The 27,806-nt window shown below is 38.2% G+C and overlaps 1 protein-coding gene across 2 annotated transcripts; it reads left to right on the top strand.

Annotated features, from left to right (window-relative positions):
* The first annotated feature begins 937 nt into the window (after positions 1 to 937).
* Positions 938 to 27,800, top strand: Galphas (G protein alpha s subunit). Of its 2 annotated transcripts, none has more exons than XM_074106595.1 (12): positions 938 to 1,040; positions 1,590 to 1,776; positions 10,066 to 10,195; positions 11,829 to 11,990; positions 13,069 to 13,152; positions 14,055 to 14,188; positions 14,840 to 14,968; positions 15,720 to 15,899; positions 16,551 to 16,668; positions 16,939 to 17,019; positions 18,357 to 18,533; positions 19,595 to 27,800. In XM_074106595.1, the coding sequence occupies exons 3-11, from the start codon at positions 10,085 to 10,087 to the stop codon at positions 18,501 to 18,503; spliced, it is 1,146 nt and encodes a 381-aa protein (XP_073962696.1). In that variant the 5' UTR covers positions 938 to 1,040; positions 1,590 to 1,776; positions 10,066 to 10,084; the 3' UTR covers positions 18,504 to 18,533; positions 19,595 to 27,800. The 2 variants fall into 2 exon arrangements, with proteins under 2 accessions (XP_073962696.1, XP_073962695.1); XM_074106594.1 differs by having other exon boundaries at positions 938 to 1,139; positions 1,586 to 1,776.
* Positions 27,801 to 27,806: the final 6 nt, after the last annotated feature.

Below are 27,806 nucleotides of genomic sequence, written 5' to 3'. Positions count from 1 at the left end.
ATTATGCAGACCGTTTTAAGCGCCGCACGTAACAGTACCATTTGATATATCCATCCATACGTATAGCATTAATAGACAGGATTCTTTTACTTTACGGATTTGCTTGCTAAACCACATACTTATGCAAAGAGAATAAAACAGTCTTAAGTTAAAATCAATTTTCCGTTTGCGCATGCAATGTGTTCTGAGCACTTGAGTTCCATTAGCCATCTTGTCCTTGGCGTGAGCCTGGCCTGACATAGAGGGTTTACACTATGTGTACGACTGAGCGATACAATTATGTGACATTAGAAATTCAATCATGTCAATCAAATTAAAGTTCTTTGCGGTAATATATGACAAAAGAATTAATGATATCAGGACATCTATCTGACAACAATCTTTGACTTTTAGGTTAGATGATGCGCTATCGACATGAATTAGTACGGTTAGGCGACTGTCCCCCCCTGGTTGTCATCATTTGACAAATTAACATGACAGCTGTTCAGAATGACGGATTTCACGATGTTACCATATTTAAATGAAAAATAAAAGTTTGAAAAAAGTGTTGTTTATAAGTCTGGCTATTCAAGGGATTTTGTTTCGCCAGGTATCCTGTCAAGTATCAAGTTAAACTTTACTGTATATTACATTATTATTATATATTCTTCGTGAACTTTTCGGGTTAATTTATTAATATAGTTTAGTTTTCATTTAAATTCATTCTAATTTACTAATATTAGATAATATTCACTAGTTTATAATTTGTTATTTGGCTCATTTTGAATTTCAAAGGTAATTATTATTTCTGTTATTCACATAATGTAAATATTCGATTTATTAAATATAATAATATAATAATAATATTTAAATCCTATGAACCTTATTGACAGTAATAAATTATCTCGATTGTGTTTGACCACGCCCCTTTATCTCTATTCTCCTGAAATATCAACGATAAAACACCTTTTGGCGACATGTTGATTTTTTCACAGGTTCTGTGAAGCCGATACGGATTGCTGTCATTGCTACAAAATGTCTTTGTAGTTATCAGGGTGTAGGTCATTTAATTGTACTCTTATTAACTAATCCGTGCTAGTTTTCGTATGTTAAAAGTATTGCAAAGAGAAAGAAGAGGATCTACTCCGCCCGAATCGAGGGTGTGTATGCAGTGATGTTAGACCGATTTAGATTTGTATCAAAATAATCTGAAGCTATTTATAAATATTATTTTCTCAGCTTTTACTTATGTTCAAGCGTTAATAGTAACGTCTGGTCTATAATTAACCTGTGAAAGTTTAAATATGGCAGTATAATACAGTGTTAGTGTGTGATGTGTCCGTACAAAATTTATGAAGGTTGCCATTTTTTCGTGTAAGATATTGTAGTTCAGTGTTACTGGGCGTGAACACGGTCGGGCTCATCGCGGTCGCGCGGATGGGTACGGGAGCACCGTGTAGCGCGTTTTGGCGCTCGGTTTGCCTCGCGAGTGTGATACCAGTGTTCTCCCTGAGTCGTGACTTCGCGGTTCTTCTGAAGTGCAGCTAGCTTCCTGCGTCTGGTGTTGTGTTCTGTGGTGATCTGATGTGGTATATGGTGGTTTCAGGTAGCGATGCGAGTAGTGGTATCGTTGTCCTGGAGGTAATATCAGTGTGGTTGTGAGGGACGGCGCGGGGAGGATGGCCCTGTGAGCGGCCGCGGCACCACGGCTTCGTCAGTGGCGGGCGGCGCGCGGGGAGCCGAGTCTCCTTCGCAGGCCAACCAAGACACGGTGGATAACGCCACTCCCACCTGCTGGTGAGTTCTCCTCTCCTGCCTAGTACTTCTTGATCAAAATTTATAATCAAAGTCTATTGATTCTCCTGAACTCTGTTTTCTATGTTTAAATTGAATTAGATTAGATACAAATTATTTGTTTATTTTCCACTGCTATTTATTAAGGATTTTTAAATTGATTTTTATTTCCATCAAAAGTAGTATAACCAATTATGAAAATTGCATAATATCATTCATTTCAGCTTTAGTTATTGTGTAATAATTTTATACAGACTAATGTCCATTCAGTGATTTACCAGTAACATAATTTCTGTATATGTATGTTTGTTTACAGTATAATGTATATTTCAGTCAGTCAACTGTAATAATTCCCATGTCGGAACCTACCTTCAAACATTCTAAAGTATTATTCAAATTAAAATAATATTATGTAGGTATGTTGTTATGCCAATGCTCTAAGAATTATTATGTTTAATATATCTTTGCCAACCTCATCTATGGCAGTTGTATATCTGATAATTAGCTTTAATAATGTCTAAAGGAGCTGACTCATATGTGCTTATTTTGAGCATTTTATTTGGCTTTGTAAACTCCATATTATAGTTAAATTTAAATAATTTATAATTTAAATCTCTATTTAAATTAAATCATTGAGTAAGGCAGCCAATAGTCCCAGATTCTGCATAACAGTCCCAAGATTTTATGCTTTTGTAACACTTTAAAAATATCATATTAAAACTGTAAGTGAGCTATATACCTATGTCCCTCTGTTCCAATTTTTTTAAATAAAACAGCATCAAAATATGGATATAATCATCTTTGCATGAAAATGGCCAATTATAAAAACAAATGTTTGAGGTTCACACTTCTTCTTTGAATTGTGGAGCTACAAAAGATTATACTATAGTATGGTTCTTTATAAAGGTGTATTCTACAGGTTCATATAAGAAAAGTAGCATTTGCATTACACTACACCATATCAAAGAATGACAGCCAAACCAAAGAATGCCAAAGATGACAGATGAAGTGTGTATTCTCTATTGCAAAAGTAGGTTTTTGTTGTACATCTCATCATTTCTAATTTGATTACTATTCATTAACTTTTAATCCTGGGAAGTAATTAGGGCTTCTAACTTTTTTTTTAATTGCTTTAGTTTAACAGGCAGGCTTTAGATTTGATTTAACCAGTCATTGCAGGAAAATATGAGGATGTATAAATATGAGTCAGTAGCTGAGCTATAGTAGTAAAAGAGTTAGGAAAACTGTCTATGATTACATAGACCTTTGACTTTACTATACATGCCTCACAGGGAAACTCTAGCACAAATTCATACTTGTCTTTTATTTCTGACTTACCTTTACTACTATGTCCACCACTAGGTACATTTTATTAAAATTTTTGTTTTTGATCATTCTTTAAAATTGCAGGTACAGAATACATAAGATGTTATTAAAAGTTATGTTATGTTTCATGCTTGCTTCTTACTTAATTCTTCTGTCATGTTGGAATTTAATTATCTGACACCTTCCAAATTGAAAAAAAAATACAACTTCATTATAAGTATTTTATATTTATGTATATGTCATATCCTAGTACCTATGTCCTCTGAATTCAGACAGAAGATAAATCTCCTTAAAACTGCTATCAATTCTGATCGCGCCGCAGGCAGCAACAAGTTTATCCTTATCAGCAATGTATTTACATTTTAGACTAGCCCATTTTTATATTAGACTCTTTGACATCTCTTAATGTTATCATTGTTGTGCTAAAAATAGACTTGTGAAGTGATTGTGTTGTGATGATTAATTTATCCTCGTAAGTCCTGAGTTTTTTTATCATTCATAGTTCTACATACGGAGCTGAGAATTCTAAGTTTGTGATTTTGGAAATTACTTACATTAATTTAAAGTTCATATTTCATTGAAAAATTTGTGCTATAATAATAATAATAATTAAACTTTATTTCAGACGTTATTTCATCCATATATAGTGTTAGTAATTCACCAAGTACATTTGGCAGTTATTCTTACAATTGATTTGTACTTTGTGAAGTACAGGAGGACTTATGAGTTTAAGTCCTCGTGTTTTTTTACTAGTTTTGCTGTCAAGATTGAGAGCTAGAGGTGTTTTCTGTCTTAAGCAAAGCCAACGAGACAAGATAAATTATGTCATGAGATAGAAATGTACTGAAATAGTAATAAGACGTATCAGACAAAGTGTCAGTCTTGTTACTTTGCTTTTACTCAGTTGCAGGCACACCAGGAACAGTGCTTTTAAATGACCACGAGGGTTAGTCGGGGCTATCTTCTATTATACTTACACCAGTTATAACAAAAAACACATGCAACCTGTCTCTACCCTCTGGACAAAGATCAAAATCCCATGTAGAGTTCCTTTTCAACAATGTTCAAACATTGTAGATTGACAAGATTACATATTTCTAAGACTATAATTTGATTCGTTCTCTGTATTCTGTTTGGAAAGAGAAAGATGCTGATATTTTTAAAATTTCGCTACAATTAAATACGATAAATTAATTTATTACTAATTTTTTAAGATGTGCTTATTCTAAAAGGGCATAACTCCAAAACTACCACACAATAGATCCTTATAATAACCTTTGTCTAGTCTCTATTAAAAAAAACACATAAATCTGACATAGACATTGTCAAAATTATGACAGCTCCTTTTTCTGGTGAAAAAAGCAAAGGAAACATAATTATCTATTATATTCAGATATATATATTTTTTATGTGTTTTTTTAAATATGGAGAAATAAATTATAATAAATATTTTCCCATGTTCAGGAGGCATAACTCTTTTGATTCTTGTAGTAATGTACAGGTGTTAAAAAAATGTAATCTTGTCAATTATTTGATTAGATGAAAATACCAAAAACTGGACTGGATGGGAAATAAAGCCAGGCATACAGAGAAACAGATATAAGGACAGTTAAAAAATATATAGGCTGCATGGTCAAACCTGTTAAGTTAGAAAAACAAACACTATTATAAAATAAGCATCATGAGAAAACCTGCACACACCTGCGAAGAAATTCAACTGTATCTGTGAAGTTTCTAATCCACACAGGGCACGCGTGGGAACTACGGCCCAAGCCCTCTCATTCTGAGAGGAGGCCTGTGCCATACAGTAGGACATTCATAGACCAATACATATGATGAATAATGATGATAGGCCTATGTAGTATTCTAGTTTACTTATTTACAATAACAAAACCACACCACATTTACTAAAAAGCCTCACAATGTTTTGACTAATATGTTAAAAACCTATGAGTAACTGCATAGTTGAATGGGTTAAAATTGATGAATCATTTTAGTGAGAATCACTGATATATCCATAGCTTTTGAGAGCAGATTATTGCATTTAAAATACTGAGATACTTTGATTGGGCTTATGACTGTATATGGTTTAAGGGCAACACACACAGAAAGCGTGCGCGGGTCGGGTCGTGTCCGCCGCGTGAGCCGCGCGGCTCGTTGTATTCACACAGAGAGCGGGTCGGACCCGCGACGGGCCCGCAGCGGCTATCAATGTTGCCAGTTTAGTGACTTAGTCCCTAGAAGTGACGACTTTTGCTTAAATCTTAGCGACCGCAAAAAAGTTTTGACGACAAAAATGGTTTATCTGGCGACTTTTGGAGTACAAATTAAAACAGTTCTAGAACCAATAATAGATACGACTTTTTGACAACTCGACACAGAATCATACAGTGCCGCGAGATATATTATGTGGAAAACGACAAACGCGCTTGCGCACCAAGGTCAAATTTTATTTACTTACTTAATTAAATCCAATTTATGGAATGATGGGCGATCGATGAAATTTTTAAAAGTGGCTGATTTTTTTATCGACAGGAATAAGCTTATACTAGTCATTGGAAAAAAATATCAGATTTTTCTGTAGTATCAATTAATTAAAAAAATAAAATACTTAGATTTTATTCTCGCCAAAATGAACTAGCTACTGCGCATGAATACGGTTTTTAGGGTTCCGTAGCCAAAATGGCGAAAACGGAACCCTTATAGTTTCGCCATGTCTGTCTGTCTGTCTGTCCGTCCGCGGCTTTGCTCAGGGACTATCAATGCTAGAAAGCTGTAATTTTGCAAGGATATATATGAAAACTATCCTGACAAAATGGTACAATGAATAATTAAAAAAAAAAAATTTGTTTTATACCTCCCATGGACGTAAAGTAGGGGTTTTTTTTCCTCATCCAACCCTAGTGTGGGGTATTTTAAATTAAAACCATTAGGGGGTTACTAAGACGATTTTTCGTCTCAGTGATTTGTTTGTGAAATATTCAACTTTAAAGTACAAATTTTCATTAAAATCGAGTTTTAGGGGTTTTCCATAGAAGCGAAGGGTAAAACTCGCAGGTGGTCAATTCTGTACCTACTGCTCTGTGAGCTCACCTTAAGGCATCAGACATCACAATCCCTTCTCGAGTATAAAACGAAGAAGGTATCAGCTGTTAACGTACATAATTACTGATTAACTACTTACATAGTGTAATTAGTGAACAGTTCTATATATAGAACACTTGTAGAGGCAATCGGTTCTCACGGTACCATTGTATGACAGTTTTTACGGCAAATCTGTTGTCTAATGGATAATTAAAAAAATACATATTATACACGTGTGAGACGTCTTGATTGGCTCATTATTCGTATGCATTTCTTTTTAACCCACTTCTTCACGATGTTTTTCTTCACCGTAAAGCTCGTGGTAAATGTTAAATGTATTTTCGTACTAAAATTTGGAATAACTCAGAGATGCGAGCCCGGATTTGAACTCACGATCCTATGCTGAAGAGGCCCATAGGTCAAACCATTAGGCCACCACGGCCTTTTGATACCACCACTATGATGATACTATTTTGAAATATTGTTATTCAAAAAAAATTGTCATGCAACCGGATTTAGCATTATCTCTTTTATCATCCAGTAAATTGTTGAAGTCAATAAATAGGCTTTGTGACTTCTGGGAAAACGCTCTGTTTGCGATTGTCGGCGAGGCGAGCCACAAACAGAATCCTTAGAGCGTTTTCACATCATCCGATCCGATATCGGTGTCGGACGCTGTTACGATAATGCTAATTGTCTAAAGCAGGGTTACTCAAAGTGGGGTACGCGAACCCCTAGGGGTTCGCTATTCGACGGTAGGGGGTTCGCGACAAGGTTTACGTGACTCCAAAAACCACCAGGCTGCAAGACTAGCAAGATGATTAAGATTAGTTTTTGGAGTATTTTTGTATTATTTGTTTTTAGTTTTTTTTTTTTTTTTTATGGTATAGGGGGCAACGAGCAGACGGATCGCTGATGGTAAGCGTTACCGTTCATGGACACCTGCACACCAGAAGAGTCACAAGTTTATCCACAGTCAATTTTATTACTTTCTTTGGGGGGCGGGGGGGTTCGCTATCATCTAGAAACTTTAACAGGGGTACGTGGAGCCATAAGTTTGAGAAACCCTGGTCTAAAGCAACGCGACGGTGAAGTAAACACCTAACTGATAAATCTCGAAAATGCAACTTAGCTTTAGCTAGGGGGTGCTAAGGTAAGGTCCTTAATCGCATGTCAAAGGTCATTCAGTGAGGACGTGTTTGTACTTCGCCGTTACGGTTTACCTTTTTGACTGGCAAAACAAAGTGTAAATATATTTATAGCGGCTATAATAGTAGTTTACATTATAGCCTATCACCATCTCAGCCGTAAGACATCCACTGTTGGACATAGGCCTCCCCCATAGACTTCCAGTCTATGCCCGCTTCCACTTATAGCTCGCGGCCATAAAATACCGCTGAAATGTAGTCCCCAAGTAAAATATTAAAAAAAGGTAAACAAATATTTTTTTACATGCTTTCGTTTTGTTTGGTTGAATGATACCTAGTGATAGTTACTAAGCAAACTTTGATAATGAACTAGTATATAGTTCGAAACGCGTCAGTGTTTCTGAAGGTGTTGGACCTGTTAGGTTCCGCATTTTATAGCAAAGTGTCGGACAGACGTAGTTGTGTATGGTTTTAGTTGAGATCCAAAGTAAAGTAGTGTAGTTGCTATAAAAACTTTCTTGTCTAATTGTTAAAGCTTCAAAACCTCTTCTAGAATGTTCCCAAAACACATTGGAGATCAAATTAGTTAGCGAAATCGCTTTACATACTCTTCCGTCCCCAAACCGTTCCAACTGTAAACACCGAACTTTCTAATTCAAAGCTTAAATCGTGTCATTATGATTGAAAGTTGAAGTTATTTATTTCGGAAGATAGGCCTGTTTAGTTGCGAGGTGTTCCGCCGGCGACAGCAACAATGGTCTATGGTATAATGAGCCGATTAGCATATTTGTTGCATTAGTACGAACAATTGCTGCTGGTATGGGCTTTCAAAATGTGAGGCGGTTTGAAGATGCCCTAATTCTTTTTTTTAGTTTCGGCTGAAGGAAAAGGTCGTGGAATGTATTAATTGAAAGAAGGCAGGAATTAAGAGAGATATTCGGGTCGAAACAGTTTTATACGTTGCCGCGTTGTTTAAAAGACGGGTATTTAAAAATAAACTATATCGACGGGTCTCTGACTCAACCTCGAACCACAAAATACAGATAGTTCAGAAGTCAATCTCCTGTATGTACTTCACTTTTCATACCTACGCTCGGCGGTCGCTCTAAGGATTTCAACTATGGCTTATGCACCAAAAAACTATCGTGGTAGTGGCACTCTTATCTAGTTGTTTGAGAATGAAACGGGAAGAATGGAAAAATAAATTAATAACTAAAATATTTTAAGTTTAATGTCATTGTTATATTATAAATTTGTCACAGAAAATATTGGCGAAATTCACGATTATTTAATTTAAACAACCGTTCACTAAACAGTTATAATAACTTTTTTTTTGTTGCTCCATTATTGCACAAAAAAGTTCACAGACGCGTGTCTCAAGCGGATGGCACTCGCGCTCGCACTGGTCCCAACCGGCCCGAGATACCGTGTCCGTGAGCAGTGTCTATGTGTGCGTTGCTCGAGCGCACTTGTATGGAGATTGACTTCTGAACTATCTGTGTTTTGTGCTCGAACAAAAAAAATTAAGTAATTCGAATAACATTCGAATACATATACGAGGTTGAGTGAGAGACTTGTGGATATGGAAGGAAGGTAAAAAAAAACATTTGTATGCTCATTATGGTCAATTTTTGTTTATAGTTATTACTAGCTGTTGCCCGGCGACTCCGTCCGCGTAGATTTCGTTTACCGCTATCCCGCGGAATCTATGCAATTTTTCAGGATAAATTATCCTATGTCCTTACCCGAGACTCAAAACTATCTAGGTATAAAATATATCTAATTTCGGATTTGTCCTAGTTTAGAGGGCGTCGGTTTCAGTCCGGGTTTAGATGCAATTAGTGATAAGGTAAAATAAGACTTACTAAATTATTACTGCAGGTTTATAATAAACCTGTTGACATGTCCGGGGTTTTCACGCGTCTTGTCCTGGTAGCCAAATTTTAGAGATGGCAGCCCTAATCAAAAACTATGACTGAAAGTTAAGGTTTAAAACAGTTTTTTTATTCAAGGCGTAAGAAATAAAGCCCATACAGCCTACCAAGTATTTTCACCCATTTTTTTTATTGCTTACCTTGAAAATATGATTATTTAATAATTAATTATTTGGTGGCGGTTCGGGGCGGGTAGTGCGCGGGCGCCGCGATGTTTATATTATACACAGCCACGAAAATAGGCCCGCCGCACTCCTGAATCGACCCGCTCCCGACCCGCGGTCGTCCTCAATACCGTCTTTACCATAAAGGCACACGGGGTCTGTGCCCAGGGCCCCCGAAAGCCGATAATATTAACTTTTTTATATTAAATATTTGCAGGTGCAAGGTCCGCCCGGATTGCTACCACCATCTTGCTCGCTAATCCTGCCGTGAAGCAGCAGTGCTTGAACTATTGTGTTTCGGCGTGGAGAGTAAGACAGCCGGTGAAATTACTGGCACGAGGTATCCCATCTTAGACCTCTAGGTCGGTAATCCCCTGGTGTTACAGGTGTCTATGGCGGTGGTGATCTCTTACCATCAGGAGACCCACTTGCTCGTTTGCCATCCAGTAGAATAAAAAAAATTAGCATATTCACGGCAAAAAAAAATCTTTCATTGTTTTATTTCTAAAAGGGCCCTAAGTTCTTGTGTGCCCCAGGGCCCGCGTTTAGCCTAAGACAGCCCTGGCCGTCCTGTAGGTATGTGTTTTCGCTTTATAAGTGAGCCACCATATTCAAAGTCCGTCTCTTTGCCCACAGGTGGGCAGCTTGGTCTGCCATGGGGTGCTTCGGATCACCCAGCGGTAAGAGCGGCACGGAGGGCGACGACCCCAAGACGCTCAAGCGACGCAGCGATGCCATCACACGCCAGCTGCAGAAGGACAAACAGGTTTGTGATTTTTTGAACTTCTAGCGTGAAACCCACTGACTGCGGTGGCAGAGCGGTACGGCCTCCGCGCCGCGCCGCACGCGTCCGCCTCCGCTGTCAGTGGGTTTCTACCTTTAAGGCGAAACAAAAAAACTCTGCTGCATCCGCCTATTAAGCCTGAAACCCACCAACAGCGGTGGCGGAGCGGTGCGGCGCGGCGCGGAGGCGTGACCGGTTGTAATATTCGAGCTAACATAAAAAAGTCCCGGATCCTTGCTTATAATTAAGTTACTTCATTTTAGTTTTTAAAGGGTGATTTATACTGGGCTTTATTGAGATGCCGGCATACAGTCGGGAAAAATCCGTTATGGACAATTGGGAATGGGGAAAGGATGAAAATTTTAGAAACGCTTGAAACTTTTTTTTATCGATAGGAATAACCTTTCTAATTAACAGAAAAAAATATCAGATTTTAAGTAGCATCATGAAAGAGTTTTCTTTACCGCCAAATTACGACAGTCCGGTCGGTTACGGGTTGTTCCATAGTCCAGAATTAAATAAAAGACATTAAAAAAGAATTTATGTGTCTTTGACTCGATCCTTTTGACAGGTGACACTCTTTACCGGCTCGGATAATACCGACATGGAAATACCGAACCTGTTTTTCATCTACTCATACCCATAGAAGCTCATTCATGTCACTTTCTATGGGCGTGTACATGAAAAACAGGGTCGGTATTTCCATGTCAGTATTATTCGGCCCGGTAAAAAGTGTCACCTGTCAAAACGATCGACTCAAAGACACAAATTCTTTTTTAATGCTTTTTATTCTGGCGGCAAAGAAAACTCTTTCATTTTTTTAAATTAATTGATGCTACTTCTTCTTCTTCTCTTTTAAAATATGGCTTTACTGTCCTAATTAATAGGACAATTTCGCCAGTGTCAAAGTAAACCCTCTTTGAGAGGAACGTTGTACGGTGGTTGTAGTTTTTACAACTTGATAGTAAAATTCCAGAAACCACGTGGACACAACTTGCGCATTAAGAAATGTCAGACACGAGAGAAATATAGAATTTTGTGATCACTGTTCACTGTTAAGGTTAATCGCCGCATAAAACACTATCAAAATTATACTTCAACTAGCCAAAGAAACTGAAATAGCAAAATTAGATATTGTCTACATCCGCCATGTTCGAATGCTACAAATCGAATCTTGATGGTACTTAAAAATCTGATATTTTTTTCTGTTAATTAGAAAGGTTATTCCTATTGATATGAAAGTTTCAAGCGTGGCTAAATTTTTCATCCATTCCCCATTGAGGGCCCAGACAGTGCCAGATTCTCCCCGGCTATTAAAAACCCGCGTTGGCAGTAGTTTCGATCGATCTGTTTAAGTTAAAGTTGACTGGAACGAAGCGCGTGCATCGGCTGCTGACGATTACGTGGATATAAAAAGAGAAAGAAAAAAAAAATGCTACGGTGCTGGTTTTTCTTTGGGACCATCTGGTCATAGTCATCATACACTAAAAAAATTAGCTTAATAAAGCGAAACCGACACAATTTTCAGTTCAAAAAATTAAGTCAACTACAATATAGGTACTTATTATATTATTTTTGTAAGTAAGGCAGCTCATAAGCGTCGCTATGTTTCCAGCTATACCGCGCGACGCACCGGCTGCTGCTGCTGGGTGCAGGCGAGTCTGGCAAGTCGACCATCGTCAAACAGATGCGTATACTGCACGTCAACGGGTTCTCCGACAAGGAGCGCCGGGAGAAGATAGAGGATATCAAGAAGAACATACGCGATGCGATACTTGTGAGTACCAACGACGGACTACAATATTTTTACCTTGGTCCTCACCAACCGTACACCAAAGATATAATAAATCCCTGTATTTTTTAAATGTAATTTTTATCTGGCTCAAATTACTACGTTGGGTTCCGTGGGATGGCCTCGACAGAGACAGGCCGAAGAGATGGCGGGACGCTTGAACGCATATCAAGTAGTGTGGCATGAGCATGCTCTCGACAGGGACGAATGGTGGAAAAAAGACGTTTGTCCAGCAGTGGGACACTTTAACACACACGTTCACAAACATCACGCCTGTATTCCCAAATGGGGTAGGCAGAGCACACGGAGCGTTACCGCTTCAGAGCCACTTTTGGTAATTTTAGGTTTAAAGTTTTGGCAAAAACATAACCCTCCTTCGGGCAGTCGGGCAAAAACGGTAAAATGGTGACAGGTTGCTAGCCTGTCGCCTACGGTATACCTTAACCTATATCCTTAGTCTCCTCTTACGACGTCCACGGAAGAAATGGAGAGGTGTAATTCTAACCCGACACCACACTTGTTTGTATTTGTACGACTTTTTCCTTTCTGGAATCTGGTTTAGTTTTAAAATGAGAATATTTCGGATTGTGTCAGTTTAATTCTAAGCGTGCGATGACTTCGTGACGTTTTCCTGACGTCAAGAAATTTTGGATATTTTATGCAGTTTGTGTTTTATGATCTCGTCCTTAGTGTTAATAATTTCTAGATAAAACTGTTTGTTTTTTATTCGACTGGATGGCAAACGAGCAAGTGGATCTCTGATGGTAAGAGATCACCACCGCTCGTAGACACCTGCAACACCAGGGGGATTGCAGATGCGTTGCCAGCCTAGAGGTCTAAGATGGGATACCTCAAGTGCCAGTGATTTCTCGTCAATTTGATGACGGGGCACTTTTTTGAGAAATACTCATTTGCGTGAAGTGATTCAAATAGGATTCAATTCGTGCCAGCTCTTTGTGAATCGGCCTGTACTATATTTACTATACTTTTCTGATTTTTCAATGTGCTTTAGCTTCGGTATAATTTGTCTTCAAGTTTATAACGTCGTTTTTTGTGTCGGCAGACAATTACCGGTGCGATGAGCACCCTTACGCCGCCCATTCCATTGGAGAAGCCGGAGAACAAAGCGCGCGTTGACTACATTCAGGTAAACTAGCTTATTAACCCTCTTTTTTAGGGTTCCGTACCCAAAGGGTGCCAACGGAACCCTATTACTAATACTCCCCTGTCTGTCTGTTCCTCCGTCTGTCACAGATCGTCTGTCGTCGATCTCTTGAGTCGTAATAGTTAGAAACTTGAAATTTTCACAGATTATGTATTACTGTGGTCGCTATAACAACAAATACTAAAAATGGAACAAAATAAATATTTAAGGGGGGCTCCCATACAACAAACGTGACTGTTTTGCCGTATTTTGCTTGATATTAATAACGGCAACAAGTAGATTTGAAATATTCTCAGAATCTTTAGTTGTATAATCACTTTAAAATAAATAATTAAAATAAAATAAATATTACACGACGCCATGATCTTCTCGGCCATTTTACGTTGTGTTCGCCAGAAGGCTGTCTTCACACAAGTCACAACACACATGAACATGGCGAACATGCCGTCCTCCGTCGTCCGAGATATAATATCGCCCTAGCTACAATAGCTGCGGGTCACCTTAAGTACCTGGGGATCGAGTTTTGCTCGGAGTTTTTTTTTATGTTAACCCTTTATAAGGCAGAGACGATTTAGCGACCACATGCATTGATTTGGAAATTCTATCTTACTCTTTTAGTAATAAGTTACAATATTCATGTTTTTAAAAGCTTTAAAAACATCCTTTGCTAGGTATGTTATCGATAGCTGCTTTTAATTCTGTGATAGTATGTGCCAATAAATGCCTTATAAAGGGTTAAATCACGTTTTTTGGAGAAGATACGTATTAAAAGCAAGCACGCCTATGTGTATTTGTAGGAGACCTTTATTGCCCGTGCTAATAACGACGTTAATAAATAAATATGATGGGCTCACACGTGTTGACACAATTGGCACGTGTTTCAGGACGTGGCGTCGCAGCCCGACTTCGACTACCCGATGGAGTTCTACGAGCACACGGAGGCGCTCTGGAAGGACGGCGGCGTCCAGCGCACCTACGAGCGCAGCAACGAGTACCAGCTCATAGACTGCGCCAAGTAGTGAGTACACGACGACACGATTGTGGAAGGGCTTATACTATCTTAAAAGGCCGGCAACGGACCAATGACTCTCCTTGAGTAATTGGTACTCATGGTCATTCCCCAGATGACCCTCTTGCTCGCTTGCGTCCCTCTCATAATAAAAAAAATCACGACAGCTTCGTCATCATCATCATCAGCTGCCCCAAAACTTCAACATCCTTTATTTGCACAGACCTGCACTGCCCGCTGTAGAGAGACAGCGTGCAGTCAATCTGTCAATTATATTTGCGCTATTCCACGCTAGGTGGCAGCACCTGTAGAGCTTTTCAAAGATGGCACCTTGAGAATCAAACCGTCACTTAGCGAAATATGTCAGCTCGCAAAATTAACTATGCTTTTAAAATGTTATAGTGTAATTTTTGAGAGGTGACAAATTTGTTTAGTGACGGTTTGATTCTCAAGATTATACTGTTGTCGTAATGTTCTATTTTTTATGGTACCGTTTCGTTATTCCTTTTTTGGAATTGAAGCTACGACCAATAATCGCTGAGTTTTGTACGAATGCACATGTGAGCATTCCCGGCGACGTATATATTATTTGATCATACTTTTTATAAAATCTGCCGACTAAATAGCTATAAATGAGTGTGACCGTCTGTTTGTCCCCAGTTTCCTGGACCAGGTGCACATGATAAAGCAGCCGCAGTACACACCGACTGAGCAAGACATCCTGCGCTGCCGAGTGCTCACCTCCGGCATATTCGAGACGCAGTTCGTCGTCGACAAAGTCAACTTCCAGTGAGTTCACGCCTTTATAATTATCTCACTAATATTATAAACTAGCCGTTACCCGCGACTCCGTTCGCGTAGAATTCTGTTTTCACTATCCCGCGGGAACTATGCAATTTCACGGGATAAAACTATCCTATGTCCTTCCTCGGAACGCAACTTATGTGTATACCGATATTCATCTAAATCGGTTCAGCGGTTTAGACGTGATGAAGTAACAAATAAACAAAGAACTAAAAGAATTTCTTTGCTCACCCAAAAAAATTCAAAAAAGCAAAGAAATTCTTTTAGTTCATTGATATGGACCTCCGCAAACTATCGCCTGATTCAATAAATTAAACAAACAGACTTACAAACTTTCGCATTTATAATATTAGTGCGATAAGTAATAGGACAATTGAGTCTTAAACTAAGCAAAGCTTGTACTGTGGGTACCAGCACCGATATCTGACACAATAATATTCTGATACGACTCTATTTATAGGGCTGGTGGGGTGTGTTAGATATTTTTGCACGGTCCGCTGTGGCAGATCCCTGAAATTATATCGTGGTCGTCATTGACGCTGCTCAAAAAATAACTGTGTCAATTTTTACTCTATATCTAGTTGAGATTTCGAGATTTTGCACCGAATCCGTGGAAATCCTACTAACATTATAAATGCGAAAGTTTGTGAGTGAGTGTTACTTCTTCACGCTGAAAAAAAAAGGTCTAGAAACCAGAAACCCTGAATACAGTGTGTGTGTCTGTGTGTGTGTGCAGCATGTTCGACGTGGGCGGGCAGCGCGACGAGCGTCGCAAGTGGATCCAGTGCTTCAACGACGTGACGGCCATCATCTTCGTGACGGCCTGCAGCAGCTACAACATGGTGCTGCGCGAGGACCCCACGCAGAACCGCCTCAGGGAGTCGCTCGACCTCTTCAAGAGCATATGGAACAACAGGTGCGCTGCCGCTGCTACGGCCACACCCGAATAGTCACAAATATTTTTTATTACTAATTTGCTGATTTCAATTTTCAAAACTCCGAATTTCACATTTCCTAAGAACTAATTTCGTTTACTAAAGAACACGAAATTTATTTTTCCGAATTTAAAAAAATACGAAATATTATCGGCCCGAAAAACAGAACGAAAAAAGTGTGGGCTGAATAAAGTAAATAGGTACTCGTGAACCTTATCTCTAGTTTTCTTGTGGACACGTAGTCGGAAGATTTTTTTTTACATATAATTGACCGTGATTGACCCCTACCTCACATGATATTACGTGCAGCTGGGTGCTTTGTACGGATTTGGCCTTATTAAGCCGTCTCACCTCTAATCCTTTTTACCCACGACAAAACAGAGATGGCATAAGTATGCGTTTAGGCTGCAAGTTTGTGCGCAAACGAATGTTTCCATTTATCTCCAGAACGGTTGGACCGATTAAGATGCGATTTTTGTAATAGCTTTGTAATTTATCGACGTAGGTGTTATGACGTTTGTCCGCTAGGGGCGCTACAGCAATCATTTTTCGCTCGTAAAATGATAGAACCATGATCCCTGCAATGTCGCATATTTTGAACAATTAAAGTTAATCCTTGTGTTTGTCGCCAGATGGCTCCGCACGATATCCGTGATCCTGTTCCTGAACAAACAGGACTTACTCGCGGAGAAGGTGCTGGCCGGCAAGTCGCGGCTCGACGACTACTTCTGCGAGTTCACGCGCTACCAGGTAGCAGACAGACACACAATAGCTGCATAGTATAGTAGCGTCCACTATTTTTGACTCTTAGGGGCTGTTTAATCACCCATTGATTAATTTTATTTGACGGATAAATGTGAGTTTCACTTCGACTGCGAGGAGATGAAATAACAACACCCATTTTCCCCTCGACGTGTCTATCCACTCTCGCCGTACCGGCTCGGGCGGCTATATGACCGTCTCGGGTATAGTGGCTCGTTTTATGCTCTTTTTGTATAATCTACTATTTGTGAATCTCAGGTCCCACCGGACGCGCCGCCGGACTCGCGCGAGCACCCGGAAGTGGCGCGTGCCAAGTACTTCATACGGGACGAGTTCCTTGTAAGTATACATGCGTAACAAGTACAGTCGCAGTCAGATTCGAAGCGGCCGAGGTCGTCAAAAATATCGAAACATGCACGCTATTCTCAAGGTATTATGTTAGCGCTAGGCTAGGCTAACACGTGACGGAGAGATTAGAAAGTGGGAGAAATGGGAAAGGACTTACGTGTGGTGAACTGGCGTGGTACGCGGTGACGCCGCGTGATGGAGCTGAGCTGATGAAAGTCCTTTCTCTGAGGATTGAGCTGGATTGACACTGCACTGTCACACTTGTCACAAGTTGTAGGGCCGGCCGGTAGGTATCATATCGTCACTACTTTAAAAAAAAACTCGTATTCAAAATGGATAATTTTTCTGAGTGCACTTTATGACCATTACGTCAAGGTTAAATTTTGTTGACGTATTGATTTGAGATACGAGATTTTTTCAAAGTAGTAACGATATATCGAGCTAAGCGGGCGCGCCGCGTTTAGAATGAGAATGTGTGTGTGAGTGAGTGGGAGATTGAAGAAGATGAATGTCTAGACGTCACGCGTGGCGGAGACACATTAAGTTCATGTTCCGTTATTTAAGTATGTATCTACCAGATCCGTACTGGGTCCGCGTGGGAACTACGGCCCAAGCCCTCTCGTTCTGAGAGGAGGCCTGTTCCCAGCAGTGGGACGTATATAGGTCGAGATGATGAGATGATGTATCTGCCTATTTAAGTATGTTTAACCGTTGCTTAGTCCCCATAACACAAGCATAGCTTACTTTGGGACTAGGTTAATTGATGTCAAGTGTCCTGTCATATTTCTTTACTAGCGTTTACCCGCGGCTTCGCACGCGTAAATCATTTGATACAGCAGTTGAATTGAAATTCCGGGATTTTATTAAATTCTCAAGGGAATTCCCTAAAATTACATTGTGGTAAATTTGTCATGGGTGTTTTAATTTAACGTCACTGATGACGTTAAATTAAAACACCCATGACAAATTTCATGACTCTAAACCCAGCGGTTGTTATTTAGAGATTTTATCCCTATCCCGTGGGAATATCGGAATAAAAAGTAGCCCACGTGTTATTCCAGACGTCCACCTACCTACATACCAAATTTCATGACTCTAAGCCCAGCAGTTGTTATTTAGAGATTTTATCCCTATCCCGTTGGAATATCGGGATAAAAAGTATCCTATGTTTTAATCCAGGTTATAAACTAACTTTTTGCCAAATTTCACCCAAATCCGTTCAGCCGTTTCCGCGTGAAGGAGTAACAAACATACTCACTCACAAACTTTCACATTTATAATATTAGTAGGGTTACTATTTATTATTGACGCCATTTTTTTTATTACAGCGCATCAGCACAGCGTCAGGCGACGGCAAGCACTATTGCTACCCGCACTTCACGTGCGCCGTCGACACGGAGAACATTAAACGCGTGTTCAACGACTGTCGCGACATCATACAGCGCATGCACCTGCGCCAGTACGAGCTGCTCTAACCGCCCACGCCCACGCCCACGCCCACACAGGTATCAAACAATGCACACTGCCCAGCGTACACGCTCATCTGCACAAGGTTGCAAAATAAATTGCAATATTTTACATGTAAAAGCTCTTAAAATCTAATATTGATAGTATCAACTCAAAATTTACGTAAACTGTAGTTAAGGGTGGATCAACTATTTCTTGTTGTTATGTCCCGTCAGCGAGGGGACAAAAGTAGTACAGTTTGGTAGAAGAAATGTTGTGTCACATTATACTAACATGCTTAGTAGATGACCAATCATAAAAACCGGCCAAGAGCGTGTCGGACACGCCCAAAATAGGGTTACGTAGCCATTACGAAATAATTAAGTAATATTTTTCTAAGGATTTCGTATTTTATATGGAATTTCTATTCTATCTTCCAAGTTTAGGTATATTTTATACCTTAGGCTGCTATTTACTCATAAAATGGCGAAACTATAAGGGTTCCGTTTTTGCCATTTTGGCTACGGAACCCTAAAAAGGGCTTAAAACTAACACAAAAATGTATGTTTGGCATATTTTAATCCAATAAACTTACGGTTTAAAGAGTGACTCAGGAGACCGTAACTATAGCAACGAGTGATAAGAAAAAGTTGATTGACCCTTAAATGACAAGACTTTAAAACCTAATAAACATATTGAATATCTAAAAATCTTATAACAATCGGCATAACATAGAATTCTCATAACTATTGCTTTATATTTTGATTAAATAAGTTGTGACTGTTTTAAGAGCACTTTCTGTAAAGTTTACAATTAAGTACCTATTAGTAATTTAAAATTGAAAAGGTAGTCATTGTCGAGCCATGGTTCGATAGTGCATTTCCTCACTTGAGTACACCGTGTATTTTCTTGTAGTAGTTTTTAAATGAGTAGGCACTAGGCACTGCCATCTTTCATCCCCCATTAGCTCTCATATTTCGTTTTCTAGAATGTTTTACCGTACAACGGCAAAACCCACTAAACACTGGCAAAATTAATCCTCCGAAGGATGTCCATGTTTAAAAAAACTAACCTAGCTAGTTTTTAGACCAGAAAATATCAAACTTTTATATAATTGCAGACAAACCCATGCTGCGAAGCAGGAGCGCGCTGCGCCGACCGTAAGACACCAAATGCCCCCGGGCACAGCAATATTTACAACATTTGTATTACTTATATACACGTATTACGTAACTTGTCTACGCCCTGTTGAACTGCAAACTCGAAACTTGGTCGCTTAAGCACCTTGTACCTAAACATCAAGTGGCTGCCATAAACAACGTGAAGAAGCTTTTGTTTCTTGCCGTTTATTGGATCAAATCTTGCAACATTTTGTCCCACTTTCCTAATTATGTAAGTTTGATGACAATGCAAGCACAGTCAGCAAAAAAGCTTGTATTCAAAATGTATTTTTTTAACAGAAACTTATTGAATGATTAACTTAGCTTAGATTGTGGTCATAAGCATGATAAGTGTCTTCCCACATCGCGCGTATGGGCGCGGAATCGGTTTAAGTCGATTAAAAAAAGCTTTATACCTATACAACGACGGCAGAAATTAGCACAGTCCAGCCAATCGATCTATTTCTAGCTCATATTGCGTGGACATTATAAATAAAATAAATATCACGGGACAATTCACACCAATTGACCTAGTCCCAAAGTAAGCTTAGCAAAGCTTGTGTTATGGGTACTAAGCAACGGATAAATATAATTATATAGATAGATACATACTTAAATACATATTAAACACCAAATACCCGAGAACAATCATTCGTATTTTTCATACAAATATGTGCCCCGACACGGGAATAGAACCCGGGACCTCAGGCTTCGTAGTCAGGATCTCTAATTATAGTATTATAAACAACAAAAGATTTGACACAGTTATGATGATAATAAATGATTTGCTACGACTAAAAATACTGTAATTGACAAATAATTATATCAACATTACCATTATAATACTCATAACTTTTGCTACAGGTATCACGATCTTTAATTTGTGATTCCATCTTCAAGTATTGAATAATTTTTACGAATCACAAGGCAACAAATTGACTAGGTTACAGCTCATTTCAATCAGGAATTAGTAGAATGATTGTATCACGTCATATTTGACAAAGTGTTTGAATAACGACTTTTTTTTTGTAATCCCTTTTTAATGATATGCGCAGACCGTAATGTCATTTTTCTAAACAGTACCTTTTGCTTCAGCGTTAAAAAGAGCGAATGTGTGATTTTGGAGAAAATACAATACGCAGATTAAAGTACGCGAGTAGAAAAACCCTTTTTTTTTTTTTTTTTGATCGATTTAAATCGATTTCTCGACGCGTGCACTTTACACCAGTGCAGGTGACCTAATAAACTGCTTTCAGCCACTGCTTTCAATTCAGCGATTGATAGTGACATGATAGAAATTATTCAGATAATTTTAATGAAGGCTTCTCATCGTATTTGGGCCAATCAACTATTTTACCGACACTTTGGGCGTCTCCTGCGTTACCAAAATTGTCTCTGGCGTTACCAAAAAATCGTACTTCCAACAAGATATTTCACGGTTTAATAGGTTGAACTTACGTAGGATGACATGTATTCATGTACACCATCTATTAAATCACAGAAAAAACATGTTTACTTACAAAAATCTGCAATTGTTTGAAAAATGTCGCGGACAGATTAGTGTCGGTAAAAAAGTTGATTGGCCCATTTATTTCTAGGCTAGACTAAGTACTCTTAGTAAATAGTCCGCTGTCCATAGGTCGTAGTCTAACGCGCTGGCGTTCGCAATCGCATTCACTATCTCTTTCTACGCTCGTCTTATACCGTGTGAGAGGAAGAAATGGTGAAAACGATTGTGATTCCAAGTGTATTAGACAATAAGGTCTCAGTACTTGCTGCCATTATATTAAATGTTTAGCCAAAACAATGTAAAAATAGGTTATTTTTAATTCAATTAAACAATGCCACTTTGATAAGCAAGCTTAACCGACCAAGGTTAAAATGAATGCGGAATCGACGCAGTTTCAGTTAGTTTTGAGCAGTAGTTCAACACGGACAGTAGTTTGGATGTTGAGGTCTCGCGACCCGTGTCACTGTGATCTCTCTCTGACCTTTATAAACTATAGCAATTTATTGACAACAAATATTAGAGAGTAATGTTACAATTCCGATAATATAGGGCTAGTTTAATATGCTTAATTTTAAAAAGTTTCAAGTGTTAAAGAACAGCACTCGATGACTTTTCGAAATTGAGTAGGTATTACTATATTGTGACCTTGTTGTTTTATGATATTTAATTTTTAGCTGAAAGTTACCGGCCTTAGTGACAAATTATTGAAAGTATTTCTCTTTTTCTCCCACGCGTTAGAGAAGGAAGGATCGATGGAAAGAAATACTGTAAAATAACACTGTTTCTGTAACTTTATTATTACTTAAATTTCTTGATATTTCATAAAATGTGACAAAAATAAACCTCCATATTTTTTGAATAATAAAATGCTATGGTTTACCTTAGTGAATATTAATTTACAAGCCGTTCGTCTGGTGTTTCCGAATGCTTGTTCAAAGACTGAGACCACGCACTCAACCTTCGATTCTGCTCGTCATTCTGTGCTTATTCATTTCTATGGAACGGGTAGAGATAGATTGATTGCACCTTCGAATTTATTGAGTGTGTGGCCTTAGCCTTTCGCGCTGGCCACTTCGATGACGAAACGAAACGTCACAATTTTTTGAATACGGAACGCGTTTTCTTTTTCAATCTAGTGATGTAACCTATCCGACTTGTGTCTGAAAGTCTTTTTGAATGCAACTTTTTAAATACCAAATAGAAAAAAATATTATGCTGGCTAGTAGGAATCACGTGTTTTGTTGCATTGCTACCTTAACCTGTCCTCTCCCAGAGGCACAAACTTGTGCCCAAATTCCTTTGATCCTGTTATCCTGGGAGATGACAGATTAATTAATTTTTAAGCGGCCATAAATTTAAATCCTCTTTTAGTACCCGCTTTAGTGTTTCGATTACGTTACGTTGGTTGTGACGTTTGCGTTTGTTTTACCGGTTTTTTGAGTGCCAAACGCGATCTGCCTCTATAGCTAGCGTCCAAATGGCATATGTAAACTACTGGCATATGTCGGAAACATTTTATAGTCAAATCATTGTTGTCAATTCACAATAATGACCAATAATTTCGCTTAAACAATTAATATTTTCATGTTTCTGGCATATGACACTATAATAATTCTGGAATATTTCGTACGTATCGTATATAATGTTATCAAGTGACTTCGTGTGGGCTTATGTGAAAGGCCAGAACTCGTAGCGACATTGTGTCTGTAAATACCATTATTTATATTAAGGATCATTAATGTAAAGTGGTGTTTTCTGAGGCTAGAATATTCCCTTTTCCGAGCTAAAGCTAAATGTTAAAATAATTGATTTCATCAAGTCCAGCATACATAAAGGTGCGAGTTAGTACGCTCAAAGTTAGGCCAAATTCTATTTATTTAGACGGCTTCTATAGAAGCTGTGACGGGAAAATAATTGAAAATATACCCTTACTTTATTAAAAGCATATTTGCTGCAACGCACATTTTTAACCCTGATTCATGCTGTTTTGACGTTTGACCGCTCTGCAAGTTAATAGTGATGTGCTGAGGTGATTCTTTTAAATGTCAACCATGCCAGTTATACCAAGCAACAGCGCTCAAAACGTCTCTCGGGCTTATACTAAGGCGGTTCTGCACAAGCGTTGACGGGGTTCGAACCAACACAAATATGAACCTGGTTTTATTCAATATATATCACACGTGCATCAGGAGTTTTATAGTCAAATATATACAAATGTATAGATTATTATAGCACGATGACCCTTTACGTAAATTAATAGAATTTCTTTTATGAAAATGAATTGTTATGTCTGTATATTTTTGTCTACAAAGATATTTTTTTCACTATATCTAGCTTATTTTTCTCAATAATTATTCGTTATTGTTTTTTTTTTTTCAATTATATTATTTCAGTTAACGATTTTTCGTTAGGATTACAAATTATTTTTTAAGTTTTTATGAATTGTACGTCTTCCAATACGATGGTATAGTTTTGTATCGTTTACGAGTTAGCATGTTTAGCGATACGTTTATTGTAGCACAATTTTTTGACTAAATAATAACACGGGCATGAGCTTCGCTTAGTTTTACGTTAGTTTAAATATTTTTTAATATACCTACTGAGCTTTTAGTAATAATAAGGTCCAAAGATACAGCCGACCGTATGAGATGCGGCGTCGAGAAATAATTCTTATTCTTAGCAGTATTTGATTTAAATGAATATTTCATATTATTCGGTATATAGTTATAAACTTATGATTGTACGTTTTTTCGTTGTTTTTAAGATGGACACGCGTAGCCGTAAGTACAAAATGTTACTAACAATTTCACTCTAACATAATTAGTAAAAATAGCATTATCTTTATTTATATAAAGAGTAATTGGTTCATGTACTTACCCTTAAGCTATTATAGGAAATCTTTATATTACATTACGAAAGATCTATTCTTAACGTTATTTCACTCGTGAATCTGTAAAATGTAAAATTTTAATTAGACGTCGTGTTCCGTTGGGCGAGGTGCTCTCGTCCAACGGAAGACGGCGTCTGTTGTTAATCGTTGTATATTAATTATTTAGCCCAATCAATATGGTCCTTAATATAAGAATGTGGGGCTGGAGGTATTGATTATGTGCCATAGCGAGAGTCCGAGGAGCACCCGATGTTACCAATAAACAAGGAGTCATAACGAGCAAGCAATGCCCTTCTATCGTGTAAAGTAACAATGCTATTTTGCTTTTCTAAACGTAACACTTATCGTTATTATTTTTTAAATATATAACTACCGAAATTGTATTTTATTTATTTTTGACTATCATTAAGTTTCACTTGGATGTAAGTAGTGACGTCTCACGAAGATGTAGGGAGGGCCGCGCTGCGTCCGGAGGTCGTCTAAGTTTGCCAACGATTATTTAAGTTTGGGCAACGCGGTACCTACCTCTGTTTTGCAAGCAACAGCGTACCGGCGTGAGACTCTTGTCTTACCCCGTAAACGTAGTTAACCTAAAATCGGGCGACCTTCCCTCCGCACAAATCAACCATTACTTTAGAACCATCGTGTAATTAAAATTAACATGGCATCTTAAACTTATTGTATATGTATCTTAAAAATAAAATAAAAAACTATTTGGTAGCTATTTAAGTAAGTTCTAGTGTATCGCATTAAATGAAGGAATGCGAGACAAAAATATTGGGTAATGCATAGGTGCAAGTCGCGAGGACGTCAGTCTATCGGCTAGTCCAGGGGTTCTTAACCTTGCTGGTAATCCGATAAGGCATTACAAGTCGTTTTGGTAGACATTTTAATATTAAATAAATTACTATACCTATCTCACTGATAAAAGTTGGTGATCCCTGCCACAACGATTTGATATAATCATCCAATTTAAAAGGTTAAGAACCACTGGTCTAGTTGGTTGGAATACGATAAATTCCGTTTAAAAACAGCCTTTGAAACCGCAAAAATAAAATGTCACTTTAATACGCGAAATATAAATGCAAAACGCTTTAAAACTTAAGGTTACAAAGCAATGCTTTGACAGAACAATACCGGTTTTTTTTTAAGAATTATGAATAATGAGAGAAGCTATAAGTAAATGGATCACGCCAACAAGAGATAAGTAATTTCACAATACAATATACATAATAAATCTTTTATCTGCATAACAATAGGCAATTATCTTTTTACATAGACTATTCATGTTTTTAATTGAATTGTCTTCGTTGGTAAAAAATAAATCAAACGGTTTCTAAGCAGAACAAAACAGTCTTTGAGCAAATAAAATAATTTTAAATGTAATTTCGATGGATCAGTTTTGCCAGATTTTTAATTAATTTTCCAGAAAACCCTAACATTTGCTTATAGCTATCTTTTATTAATTCAAGCTGAGGTGTCCATGTCAATTGGCAAACCCGAGGGTAAGTAATTTGCACGGAAACCAAAATTGTACGCTGCAGTTTTTATCAAGAAAATAAAATCGAAGCATTTCGTTGAAAATCCATTACGCTTTCCATGACATGAAATAATTGTAAATAAACTAAATACGTCCCGCATTCTGTGGTTTAGACGATTATAAATAGAACATAAAAATTGCTTTGCGAATGCGTTTCGAAGTCCTTTACCGGTGGGTAAAGTTAGTCAGGATTGCGTTGCGCGAATCTCAAACATGATATATTTTTTCTAACAGCAAGAGTAGTCGAAAATACAAACTGAGACATGGATGCACAGAAAAACCAGAAAAAGAGACCAGCGCTGGGAATCGAACCCAGGTCCTCAGCAATCCGTGCTGCGTGCTATAACCCCTACACCACCGCTGGACAGGAATCTAGACACGAATTTTTCCTATGCATACATATCTCAGGTTGCTTATTTCTGCTACGCTACTTATGCAGCAGCACTAGCGACATCTATGTTCCGCTCTCATCGAGATCGAGAGACGTCACACTCAAGACAAGTTGTCTGGGTGAGCGGTTGGTTCCGAAAGAGTGTGACGTCTCTCGATGAGAGCGGAACATAGATGTCGCTAGTGCTGCTGCATGAGTACCGTAGAAGAAATAAGCAACCTGAGATATGTATGCATAGGAAAAAATCGTGTCTAGATTCCTGTCCAGCGGTGGTGTAGGGGTTATAGCACGCAGCACGGATTGCTGAGGACCTGGGTTCGATTCCCAGCGCTGGTCTCTTTTTCTGGTTTTTCTGTGCATCCATGTCTCAGTTTGTATTTTCGATATGGTTTCACGGGATACCCGTAAAAGTAACAAATTTGGAGTTGAAATAAAAAATACAAAAAGACTCCAAAAAACCAATCATAGCAAGAGTAGTGTTTGGGTGATCCTTTTTATTTTCGAAAGCGTCACCTGAATTTCGAGCTTAGCCCAGCGAAACCTTGTACGGTAGCTGACTAGTCTTGGCATAGATACGCTTCTTATTATCTTACTGGGTTACACGCATGCAACAATGCAGATAGGTTGTACCGACTGTTGCAATCGGCAACCCTCAACCTCCCTTACTCGTACAATTTAAGAAAAACGCAATAACGAGTGATTCATGTAATATGTATAAAGTAGTATAGCATATCTTCTATGTTTTTCGATATTTAGATGAAATACTGCCAGCGTCGATGTCGAGTTTACAAGTTACTAAGGTGTAATGGTTAAGGGTATTTTGATTTCAATGAGATTGCCGCGGTTTTTGAGAAGTTGCCTTTCTGAAAAATGGAGTTTTAAGTCAATTTTGCCGACTACATGCACAAATGATATTATAATTATCAACTTTCCTGTAAGGATATTTTGCCTTAAAACTGGACGAAATGGCACGTTGATGTTGTCAGGCTTGGTGAAGGTTTTTACGAAAGCATTTTTCAGAAAGACCAACAGTTTCGTTTGGACGCAGGGACATTTTTTGATAACGTAGTGTTAAATTATCATTTGGCGTGATCAGAACCCTTTATAAGTAGATTGTAACGTCCGTTGCCAATAAACAAAATAGTATTGAACGATTCCTCCTTTTTTAATATATCTTCATAGTCGTTAAGTGGATGAACGCGCGCGTGCGAGGCGAGCTGGTCGTGTTCAGAGCGCAGCCGCAGTCTGCTGATATTTTGGTAACATTTTACCCTTCGTAGGCGCGAGTCCCGCCGTACCCTTCCTAGTAAAATACTAAACGACGGCATTTAACTAGAGCTCATAGATTCTTTTTCCAATCGTAGCACAAACGTAATATTTCTCTCGATTTCCGTAGCGTTTTGTTTGTTAGGTATTCTCTAGCATAGTGCAGTAACTCACTTCGTCTAGAGTTGGTATTGGACGCACGAACCTCGCGGCCGCCGCCGCCGCACTCCGCTCCTACTCTTACTACCTACGTTTAAATATAACTGAGAATCTATATTTTTATCGAAATTAATTTAAAATATACATATATATGAATGAACCTAATTATGAAATTCCTAAGATAAAAGTGATTTTTTTAATATTTATGTGTATAGTAGTGTACTGCGAGGTGGTTAATGAATAACAAACGCTTATCATTTCTATTGTTTTCTTAGATTCGTGCAGAAAATGTATAATTTACTGTCCATAAAATTAATAATTATCTATAACTGATGTGTACAAAAATCAGTATGTTTCAGGCATTTTGAATCCGACTTAATGTATGTAAAAATAAATGTTGTTTTAAAAGAGTACTT

The sequence above is a fragment of the Choristoneura fumiferana genome, chromosome 24, assembly GCF_025370935.1.
Source record: "Choristoneura fumiferana chromosome 24, NRCan_CFum_1, whole genome shotgun sequence".
Taxonomy (NCBI): Eukaryota; Metazoa; Arthropoda; class Insecta; order Lepidoptera; family Tortricidae; genus Choristoneura; species Choristoneura fumiferana.
This window is presented reverse-complemented; position numbering and strand designations above follow the sequence as displayed.